Source organism: Callorhinus ursinus, unplaced genomic scaffold, assembly GCF_003265705.2.
Source record: "Callorhinus ursinus isolate GAN/ISIS: 27379988/994484 unplaced genomic scaffold, GSC_fseal_2.0 scaffold1, whole genome shotgun sequence".
NCBI lineage: Eukaryota > Metazoa > Chordata > Mammalia > Carnivora > Otariidae > Callorhinus > Callorhinus ursinus.
In genome coordinates, this window is record NW_027397063.1 from 60,832,046 (window position 1) to 60,843,097 (window position 11,052).

General features: G+C 48.7%; 1 protein-coding gene across 1 annotated transcript in view; it reads right to left on the minus strand.

Moving 5' to 3' along the window:
• Positions 1 to 5,841, minus strand: part of SLC12A8 (solute carrier family 12 member 8) — a 151,507-nt gene extending 145,666 nt beyond the window's left edge. The window contains exons 1-2 of the mRNA XM_073903188.1: positions 5,743 to 5,841; positions 4,452 to 4,546 (exon numbers count right to left, since the gene is read on the minus strand). Of these exons, the coding sequence (XP_073759289.1) occupies positions 4,452 to 4,493 (42 nt within the window). The 5' untranslated portion in view covers positions 4,494 to 4,546; positions 5,743 to 5,841. The remainder of the gene's footprint in view (positions 1 to 4,451; positions 4,547 to 5,742) is intronic.
• Positions 5,842 to 11,052: the final 5,211 nt, after the last annotated feature.

Here is an 11,052-nt window from a genome sequence, read left to right on the forward strand (position 1 = left end):
ACACACACACACACACACACACACACACACACACACACACACACACAAACACACACACACAGGGGCACGCGCATGCGTGTGCACACACACATTCTCAAGCCACTCTGCACCCATCTAGGTCTAGAAAGTGTCCCGTCCTCCTCAGTGGACACCCACCCAGCAGGTTGTCCTGGACAAGGTCCCACATTCTGGCTTCAGCCACTAGAATAATCCTGGATTTGGGACTTAGGTCTTGGCTGACTTAGGTCACCCTGGATTTGGGACTTAGGTCTTGGCTGACTTTGTCTGACTTAGGTCCTGCATCCGTTCCCCCACTGAACCTTCTGATTACTTATTTTACTACAATATGAAACAAATACGTACTCCTTACCTTAGTTTTATTATTAGCCAACATTTACTGGCTTCTTACTATGAACCAAGCACTACACTGAATATTTACATGAATTATCTCTTTAAGATTTTATTTTTATTTATTTAGAGAGAGAGAGGGTGAGCACGAATTATCTCCTTTAATCTTTGTAACTCCCTAGGGTATGTTTTATTATTGCAGCCATCTTAAAGGTGAGGAAACAGAGGCTTACCTAAGTTAAATAACTTGTCCAAGGTCACAAAATGTTAGAGTCAGTACCCTTGACCACCACACTATAACCTGATCTACAGCCTCTTCTCAGCTGGGCCCACTTAGTACTGATCAACACACACACAGAGCTACTCCCTCTGGTCTCGAGACAATTAAAGCGGAACCAAGAACCCATCCATTCACCTCTCCACCTTACTCACAAGCATCCCTACTCCGGCCAAAGTTCTTGAGAGCTACTTTCCGGTCATGGTGACCAAGAGAAGAGCAGATCTAAACTGAAGGATTTGGCATGGGGCTGCCTTATTCCTGTGTACTCCAAGCTCCAAAGCTCCTAGCAGAATTCCTGACTCCTGAGGCTAGAGTAAAGGTAGAAGGTTCGTAGGAAACTTCTGGAGGGCCAGCCACTCCCAGAGGTCAGCTTCACACATGTTAGTTACCCAACCTGCTATCTGTTCTCCACACAGGCCTCTGGTTTACTATCTGGGTGGCCCTGCTCTTACCACCGGGGCCGGAAGCAAAGAGCAGAAAGGATTAAAGCTGGGGCCTTGGCAACAAGCACACCTGTGTTCCAAATGGCTCTGTTTTTTTTCATCTGTCCAACCCAAACCATCCTATTTCCTCCAGAATGTAGTTGTGCAGATGAAGTGAGGTGAGGCAACATTAAATGCTCATTACGTAGTAAGTGCAGTCCGCTCAGCCTGGGACATGTTTCCTAGGTTCACCACGTATATGCTCTGCTTCCACCGATACTTCAGCACATAATGCAAATGGCAGCCCACTGAGCTCCGTTAAATAAAACCAGCACTAACTGAGCACCTTCTAGATGCTGAGCACTAATGGCAGGTATTGAGGACACGACAATGGATAAGGAGTTCACAGCCTTCAGGGAGATAGGAGAGAAACAGCTCGTTTCCATGGCACACAGTTAAGTGTGGCGGGGAAGAGCATGCAGCTCGAGCAGGGGGAGCTGAGTCAGATCACAGGAGGCCTTGGGGGCCAAGATAAGGAGTTCGAGCTGAATTCTGAAGGCAGTGAGAAGCCATGGAAAGGCTTTAAGCAAAGGAGTCGAATGCACAGATTCACGCTTTAGTAAAGGATCATTTAAGTAGCGATGTGGAGAAAGAAGTCAGGAGGGTGGGGGCACCTGGGTGGCTCAGTCAGTTAAGCGTCTGACTTGAGGTCATGACCTCAGGGTCCTGGGATTGAGCCCCTCATCCGGCTCCCTGCTCAGCTGGGAGTCTGCTTGTCCCCTTCCCCCACTCCCCCTCCCCCTGCTCCTCCCCCTGCCCGTGCTTTCTCTCTCTCTCTCTCAAATAAATAAATAAAATCTTTTAAAAAATTAAATTAAAAAAAAAAAAGAAGTTAGGAGGGTATGAATCACCCAATCCAGCAATGGTGCCCTGGACAAGACAGTGCAGGGCGACAGAGGAAAGGGATAGATTTCAAATGTGTGTAGGTAGCGAACACCAAAGGCCTTGACATGGAACACTGTCCAGCCCCTCAGTGTTTGGAGAGAGAGGTGATACAGAGGCCTTGCATCCACCACAGTTTTAAAAGCAAGTCTCTCTTATGGTAACTGAACTTGCATTTGGCTACCTATTGCTTGTGGATTTGGTTAGTCAACTAACAGTCATCATCCACTTAAATGCCAGGCACTGCCTTCGGTACTTGGAGGGTTCCAGCGACCAATCAGTTGAGTGAGAAGTATCAGCGAGGACCACGGGAGGGGGAAAGACACAAGCACAACGCCCGGACAGTGGTGGCCTCTGTCTGGACTGTGGAGCACAGAGAGGATGCAGGCTTGAAACTCCTGCAGGATCAGCCTGCGCAGAGCGTACGCTAAGGAGTTGAACTCTAGGTGGTAGACACAGGGAGCCACTGAAAGTTTTTAACAGGGGAGAGAGGGTTGCAGCTGAGCCTCCACAGATCCCTCTCACAGAGGGAACCAAGAATGTCTAACTCATCTCTTTTTTTGGACTCCCTGGGGACAAGAGCCTCATGTTTTCCATCTGGGTATCTTTTTCATGCCCTATCACAGCAGCCACTATTCCGGAAGTGGTCCACAAATAACATGTCAAGTGTGTAAACACTCAGGTACAGTCTTACATATCCAAAGAAAACACATGGCAAGTATGGTAAGAAGATGGGCAAGCTCACTAAAAGGGAAGACCCCTGATTAACCAAGGTCTCTCTACAGGTCCTCGGCCACACTAAGAACAAACAACTCTGGGCAGGCATTCTGAAACATCTTTGAGGAGATATGCCAAGTCTCCAGTCCCTCACTTCTCAGCAGCACGGAAACTTCCAGGGCTGGGTATAAGGAGCTGAGTACGAGGGTGCAGGGGCTACAGCCCAGGGCCTGCCTGGGAGAAGAGGGGCAGTACCTTGTGCTGGGTAGTCGCCCACCTGCCAGCCACCATGCTGCATTTTTCCCATGTACCTGTAAACTTGAAGAGCGGGTAACCAGCCAGTTTGGATTCCCCCACCAACTTAGAACCCCATCTGCCTCACCAGCCTCTGCCCTTTGGCTCAGGACACCCAGGTTCTGGAGTCTGCTCTCTGGCAAATGTGTGAGGCCGTGCGTTGATTTTCTCCCCTCTCGGCAGGCTTGTTCCTCCCTTTATGCCAGGAACCTCCCTGCCCTTTTCTACAAAGTATGAGAGAAATCGAAGGACAGTGAAAACTTCAAGGCTGAGGGATCCTTCAACAGCAAAGACTGGTGCAGGTAGTTTCCTGATAAATGCCAAAGCACAGCTTTTTAGTTTTTAAGGGATTCACTGTATTTCTGCAGAGAGCCACTTCAACTCCATAGCTATGTTGAATATTTACTATATCTAATGGTCAACAGGGGAAGGAGGAAAGAAAAAAGAAGAACCTGCAGCCATGAGGAAATCCAGAAATCCATTTTGATGTGGAAAACCAAGGCAGAAGAAAAATTATTAAATTTCGTTACTACCTACAGCCTACTGACAAGTCCTTGAAACAGGCAGAGTGACATTCCTCTAGGGACTCAACTGCCTCGATGTTAATACGTTGCTAAGGGCAAAAGACGATTCTAGCTGTCCCCCACCCCACCCCCACCCAGCAGAATCCTGTAAGTCTACTTTAACATATAAAAATTCCTTTAGAAATTTCCTTTATTCCTAAACCCCCCAAGATACATGTTGGCAATCAACACCTCCCCTGCCCCCAAGCATATGGCCTACTGGTGGATATACATCTGAAGGGTCTCATGACTAAGGTTTTATTAGACAGTAATAAATGACCTTTTCCTTGCCCAATAATAGCTAGCCCCCTCAAGGTCCTGGAAACCTTGCTTCCAAATTCCTTAGAGACTATCCCTAACCCCGTCCCAACTTGAAAGTATATAACGGGCCACTCCTCATGGTCCTGGTGCAGCTCCTTCTGCCCACCGGTCCTGTCCCCCAGCTTTAATAAAACCACCTTTCTGCACCAAAGACGTCTCAGGAATTCTTTCTTGGCCGTCGGCTTCAAACTCTAACATCTCTCCTACATCACACTTGGCTTCAGCATATATGAGTTATTTAGAAATAAATTTACCTTCTTACACTGGTTTGATTCAATAGGAAAAGGAGTTTATATTATGCGAGTCCTCACTCGAGGAGGTTTTCATGGAAAACCTCCATGGGGCAGGGAGGGATGCCCAGGATTCAAAATCCACTACAAAAAATACCAAAAATTTTCCACACACAGCTGGTTAACAGTTGGCCATAATATTTTCTTAAGTCAGAATACCAAAATAAACTTCTGAGATAATTACTTTTAAAATAGGGTACTGTAATGTTTCCATTCAGCTTCCTGTCTGGTGACCCCTCGTTCCCTCTCAGACCCCCACACCACGCAAGCCTACCTGCTGGGCGGCCTCATGGAAGAGTTCTTGCACTTGAGACATCTGGGCCGTTCTCCTGGAAATGGGGTCCTGGCAGTCTGGGTGGGGAGACCCCTCTGGAAGGTAAACACCATCCTTGGTCAGGCTGGCTCCTCTTCCCTCTGCCCTTATGGTGCATCCTTCCTGTATACACCAGATACAGCCCTGTCTGAGGAAGGGACCTTGTTCTACCCCATGTGGAAATAGCCCTTTCCTCTTTGGTACTCAACTATATCCCGCACACCCTTCAGAAGCTCCCTGTGCTCAAACCTTGCTGTCCTCCAGCCACAGCTGCCCCCAGCACTGCCTTCCCCGAGCGGCTTCAGTATGGGGGTCAGAGCCAGCCACCAGGCTGCGCAGTCCTTGAGGACACAGTTGGACACTCCTCTCCCATGCTCGTGAGCCCCTCTGTCCACAGCACAGACATCACTGGCTCACTAGAACTGGTTGCAGGTGGTGAGTGATGTGGATTGGACCAGGAGCAGAGGGGGAGAAGGGGAGTTTAGGAAGTTCTCTTGGGGGTCCCCTCTGGAGCAGGGCCAGAAAGGGTAGGTAAAGAAAAAGAGGACTGAGCATCATTATCAAGGCTTGGTTCTCCTCAGAGGAGCAGTCTGCCCTTGGCATCAGAGCCAGCTTTCCTTGGGGCAGGGACCTTGTGCGCCGCTGGTGTGCCCCCTTCCCCAGCATAGGGATGGGACAGAGACAGGGCTCTTGACATATTGGAAAGAGGAGGAAAGGGAGAGTGAGGGGAGGTATGGGGGCAGAGTCTGTCATGTGAGAAGAACATGACCAATGACAGCAGCCAGCGAAGGGAGGAAGGGAAAGCGCCCCAAGAGCATTCTGAGGAAAAGGGTGGTGGGCTGGGGAGCAGGGAGACTGCAAGCATTTGGCGGGTTGCGGAGACGGGCAGGGTGCGAGGGGGACCCGGAAAGGTCCCGGCGCCTCACCACCTGCCGCCCACGCGCAGACCAGCGGGCCCTGGGGGAAGCGCGTTGGGCATGGCACGACCCCCGCAGCTCCGGCTCTTGGTCTGCGGAAAAGGACCCCCAGGTTCGGGACCCGGAGCCCTGACCCTCTCACGTCTCGGTCAGCCCCCACACTTCGGCGAACCCCAGATGGAGCAGCCCACACCCGGCCCTCCGGACCCTGGGGAGAACCCACCAGCCCTCTTCTGGGCCGGGCGGGAGACGCGCGCGTGTCCGAGTCCCCGAGCACAGACGCGCAGGTGCACACGCGCACCAGGTGACGCTGGCCGGGGAGAGGCGGGGATTACCTGAGCAGGTGGCGACGCCTGGTCCCCGGACTACAGGACAGTGCTCCCCGGGAGAGAGAAGTCGTCCGCAGGACCACCTCGTGCACTCCCCACCCACCAGCCCCATCCACCCTCACCTGCTCCAGGGCCTGGGAGCTCCTAGTGCTGGGCCCGCCCTGTCCCCGCCCCGTCGCCACGTGGCTGACCAGGTGTGCGCTGCGCGGGTCCCAGCTGTCCCGCCGGAGAGGCGGGTCCCACCCGGGCTCGGTCGCTCCAGCCACGTCTGCACAGCGCGGCCCTCGGGGCCAGGTGGAGAGGGAGGGGCTGCAGAGATCCCCCCCCCCACCAGGGTCGGGTCCACACACCTAGCGCCGCCCAGGAGGGCTCCGAGCTCCCCGAGAGAGCTGCCAGGCCCGGGAGGAGAGGACGGGAATCTGGACGCCCGGCCGGGTTACCGGGGGAGGGGGGGAGGGGGGGCTCCACCGGCCCCCAGACTTGACCAGCCACTGCCTCTGCAGCCCTCGGCCCATTCAATGCCACCAGCTGAGGTGCCCAGCCCTGAGAAATAGGACAGGAGGCCAGCCTACCCACTGCAGGTCTAAAGAATAGTCGTCCAGCCCTGCAGCCAAGAGTGAGAAAGGCGGGGGAGCCAGAAAGCCGCAACTCCCACACTGGCCCCGTGGCCCCTGGGGCGGGTGCAGAAGCCTGGGGCGGGAGAGGAGACTGCGCCTGCTCTGGGGATCCCCAAGTGTGGCTGGCTACCCCACCAGGTGGCCCTCCGACTCGAAGAAAGTGGAATTCTTTTGCCCTCACCACCTTCAGCAAGACTCAGAACTGGCTTTCCCTGGGGATCGAAGTCAGATTTCCAGGGCCCCAGATTGCAGAAAAAAAAAAAAAAAAAAAACCTGAATTAACATACAGAGAGATTAAATTATCTCCATTTCCAATCTGGCATACATCCTAATCCTTAAATAACTTGCTAGGCTTCCATGTGGGCTTCTGAAAACAGGAGGGCAGCTGGGAGTACTTCCCACACCCACATGAGCCTTTGTGTGAAAATCCCTAAAAATAGAGGTTGTTCTTTTAAAAACAAAAGGGAAGGCAAAGCCATGGAACACTGACAGAGCCCCAACATCTCCTGCTCCAGTAAAGGTTTTTTTGGTATGGAAAGACATATCACATAAAATGTGCCATTTTAGCCATTTTTAAATGTACAATTCAGTGACATTACCTTCACTTTGTTGTGCAACCATGACTGCTATCTTTTTCGTCATCCCAAACAGAACCTCCACACCCATTAAGCAGTAACTCCCCGCTCCCCTCCTTCCCCAGCCCGTGATAACCTTTAATCTACTTTCTGTCTCTATGCATTTGCTTCTTCAAGATATTTCATAGAAGCGGAATCACACAATATTTGTCCTTCTGCGCCTGGCTTATTTCACTAAGTATGTCCTCAAGGTTCATTCATGTTGTAGAACGGGTCAGAACTTCATTCCCAGCAAAGACGTTTTTTAATTAATAACATGCAAAGACATTTCTCTGCAAGAGGAAAGACTCCAGAATAAATTACACATTAGCCGGCTGTAAACAAAGGATGGATAGGTGGGCAGGATGACACTGTCAGATTATTGCAATAGACTATATATCCATGCATCTTTATTATTTTTTATTATTCACTTTGGGATTTACACATGACACTTTTTTTTTTTGCCCCCCAGTTAGTTTCCTGTTTGTCATCATCTTCTGATGAACCATCCTCTAAGTGTCTGTGTGAACTTTGAAGAATCCACATTCAATTCCATTTAACAGCCTGAGTTAAAAACATTAGAAAAGGAAATCCACACCACTGTTCTTAACCACCTATTCTCTGTCACTCATTACTTTTTAAATAAATGAGAAGTTCCCTTCAATGCTTATAAGCATTTTCAGACCTAAGAACAGATGTTTTTTCTTTTCCTCGTGTTAAAGCAAGAGAAACCCATCCATTTTCAAAGAAAAAAAAAAGTGTATCTTGCTTAATGTAAATTGACTTCATAACAATGGTACTTTAAAAGAAAATGCACTTTTGTTGTATTGAAAAACAGTATCCTGCATATCTTTTGTTGTTGTTTAAGATTTTTATTTATTTACTTGACAGAGAGAGACACAGCGAGAGAGGGAACACAAGCAGGGGGAGTGGGAGAGGGAGAAGCAGGCTTCCCGCGGAGCAGGGAGCCCAACAAGGGGCTTGATCCCAGGACTCTGGGATCGTGACCTGAGCCGAAGGCAGACGCTTAACGACTGAGCCACCCAGGCGCCCCCCTGCATATCCTTTGAAAAGAACAATTCGATTTTTAAGATACAACCCTATCTGACCTAGTATAAGGATGTTCACTGCATCATTAATCTGTAATAGTTAAAAAAATTTGAACCCAAATGTCCATTAATAGAAGATTGATTAAATAAGTTATGGTACAGCGATGCTATGACAGCCAGCATTAAAAAGAATTAGGTGTCTTTATATGTACGAATATGAAACCCTGTTCGTCACATAAGTAAAAACAGCAAGTTGCAGAATAATGTGTATAGTTATTTTTTATAAAGCAGTGTGTATATGTATGTAATTAGTATGGAAAAATACACATCAATCTGCTAACAGTGGCTATCTCTAGGGAGTGGGATTGAGATAGTGGGTAAAATGGGAGAGAAATCTACTTTCTAGGTGTACAAATTCAGGATTTTTGAAAAAGATTATTTATTTGAAAGAAAGAGAGCACAAGCAGGAGTAAGGGCAAAGGGAGAGGGAGAAGCAAACTCCCATCTGAGTAGGGAGCCGGCACAGGGCTCGATCCCAGGACCCGAGATCAAGACCTGAGCCGAAGTCAGAGGCTTAACTGACTGAGCCACCCAGCGCCCCGACAAATTCTGGATTTTTAATGAGATATTTTTTCTTACAATGAGCACATTACTTTTGGAATCTGAAAAATAGATGAGTAAGAAAATCAAAAAACAAACAATGTGGGGCAGACAGTATGTTCTAAAGATGGTGGCACTAACATATGCTCTTCTTGCTATATGACATTAATATTCCTTTCAAAAGAGATGGGGTCCGTGTTCCCTACACTTAAGCATGAATGGACCTTTGTGACTGGCTCAACCCATAAAAGGAAAGCAAGAAATGACACCACTCGACTTCCTAGATTAGAATACAAAAGCAGTAGGCAGTCCATCTGGCTTCTTTGGTCTCGGAGCACTTATGCTTGGAATTCAGCCGCCATGTTGTGAGGAAGCCTGGACCACATGGGGAGGCCACATGCGGATGTTCCCACAGTAGCCAGCATCCACTGCCAGACACGTGAGACCAGCCTTCAGATGATTCCAGTCCCCAGCTTTAGGTTCTTCCAGCTGAGGTCCCAGACATTATAGAGACATTATAGAGCAAAGACAGCAAGCTGTCCTTGCTGTGCTCTGTCCACAGAAACATGGACCACAGAAACCATGAGACATAATAAATTGTTGTTTTAAGCCACAAGGTTTTGGGGGTACTTTGTTATTCAGCAATAGATAGTGAATACATAATGCATCCAACCTAGGTAAAAAAAAAATGGGTTATTTCTATTCATTTCATTGTTATATAAAAAATCATAATATTGTTTTTCAACTCATTTCTTTTTCATCCAGTAGCAACTCCAACTCAAGCTGAAGTTCACAATAGTGACGTTGCTGTTCTGTGGGCCTTACCCCGCTTAGCCGCTGGCAGAGGCTCCCTCATCTCTTCCCCTTCCAGTGGCTGGCGCTGAGAACTGCCCTCTGTATGGAGGCTGGAGAAAAAAGCAGGTCTTGAAAAAGGACCTCATCCATCATAAAGTCTGAACCCTGAGCAAGGATCAGAGCTTGGACAAAGTCAACCAAAATAGAAATGTAAAAACAGGTCGAAAACATTAAATTGTGATGTAAATATGTATATATACAAAATTACCTCACAGCCTAGAATCAGAACTGGAACCAGAGTCAGAAGGGTCACGAGAGGGGGGTCAGCTAGCCTGGTGGTCCTCTCCTCAGGCTGTACTTTACAATCACCTGGGGGTGGTTTCAGAAAACACCAGTACCCAGGTCTGGGGTGGAGCCTGGGCATCAGTATTTTCTCAATTCCTCAGGTGATTCTAAGAGACAGCCAAGGTTGAAAAACATGGAATTTCTAGCTCAGTATTGGGGGGGGGGGACAGTTTTTGCTGCTCTCTTAAAATACTTAAGGGATAGAATATGTTCTGTCCACAGTGGTGTCCTACTCCAGTTAAAATTTTCAATGACAAAGAGAAGTTGTGAAATCTATTACTCAAAGAGCACAAGTAATTTATTATCTATCTATATTTCTTTCTAGTTGGTCATTGTGATGCAGCTCCGTGGGACATATCTATTCAAAAAATCACAGGAATTGTGCACACATTCAGGAAAGTTTGCTGGCTCTGAGGGTGGAGTCAGGATTTGAACCGAGGCCTGGTTCCTCTTCCAGGTTCTTTCCTCTACACAATACAGCCTCTCTAATCCAGGTGAAGAGATTAGACAGAAAAAGGTTGAGGTGTGTTTCCAGGAGGCCCAGCTGCAAGAAGGACGTCGGTCTGAAGGGCTGGCAGGCATTAACTGGGAGTGGGAAGGGGCGACTCAAGAAATTCAAACCTGACGCAAGTACAAGCCCCTCACACGGGCTGAGATCTCCCAGTTCTCAGAAAGGTGGGGGCAGGACCCCAGCAAGAAGAGTTTTGCCCTGGTTTTCTGGGGTAGGGCTGAGTGGAGAGGGAGGGGCCGCCACTTTCCTGCTGTCAGATGTCCCCAGCTTCTGTTGAGATCCGGTTTCTCCTCCAGGATCTACGTTGTTTGTTGATTCTGGGAGTTTGCCCTCTGACAGGAGGAAGGCATTCTCCCTCTAGCAGCCACGTGCCATCTGGGTTGAGCCAGGATTTAGTGGGAGCAGAGAACACAGGAGGTGCAGGGAAAAGCCTAATGAGCTGGGTCCAGTTTGTTTTATGAATGACGGTGGCAACAGTACAATTAGCCTTCAGCACTTGCTTGCATACCCTACACGGAAGACCCGCTGACAGGCCTTCAAGAGTCAGGATGAGAGAAGTCAGGCCCCAATTGGGGTCCCAGTTCTTCTTTTCCGCCATGGTCTTTACTGTGTTTAAGTCTCGGCTTCCTCGTTTGCACCATGGAGTTAATGATAAGGCCTGCCTAGCCTACCTGACAGAGTTGTTATGAACATTCTAGAATCTGATGAGGATTGAAATGCAGCTATCCCTTGTTTTCGAAATCCACCATCTTTCCTCCCATTTTGAAACTCACATGACCAGTTTT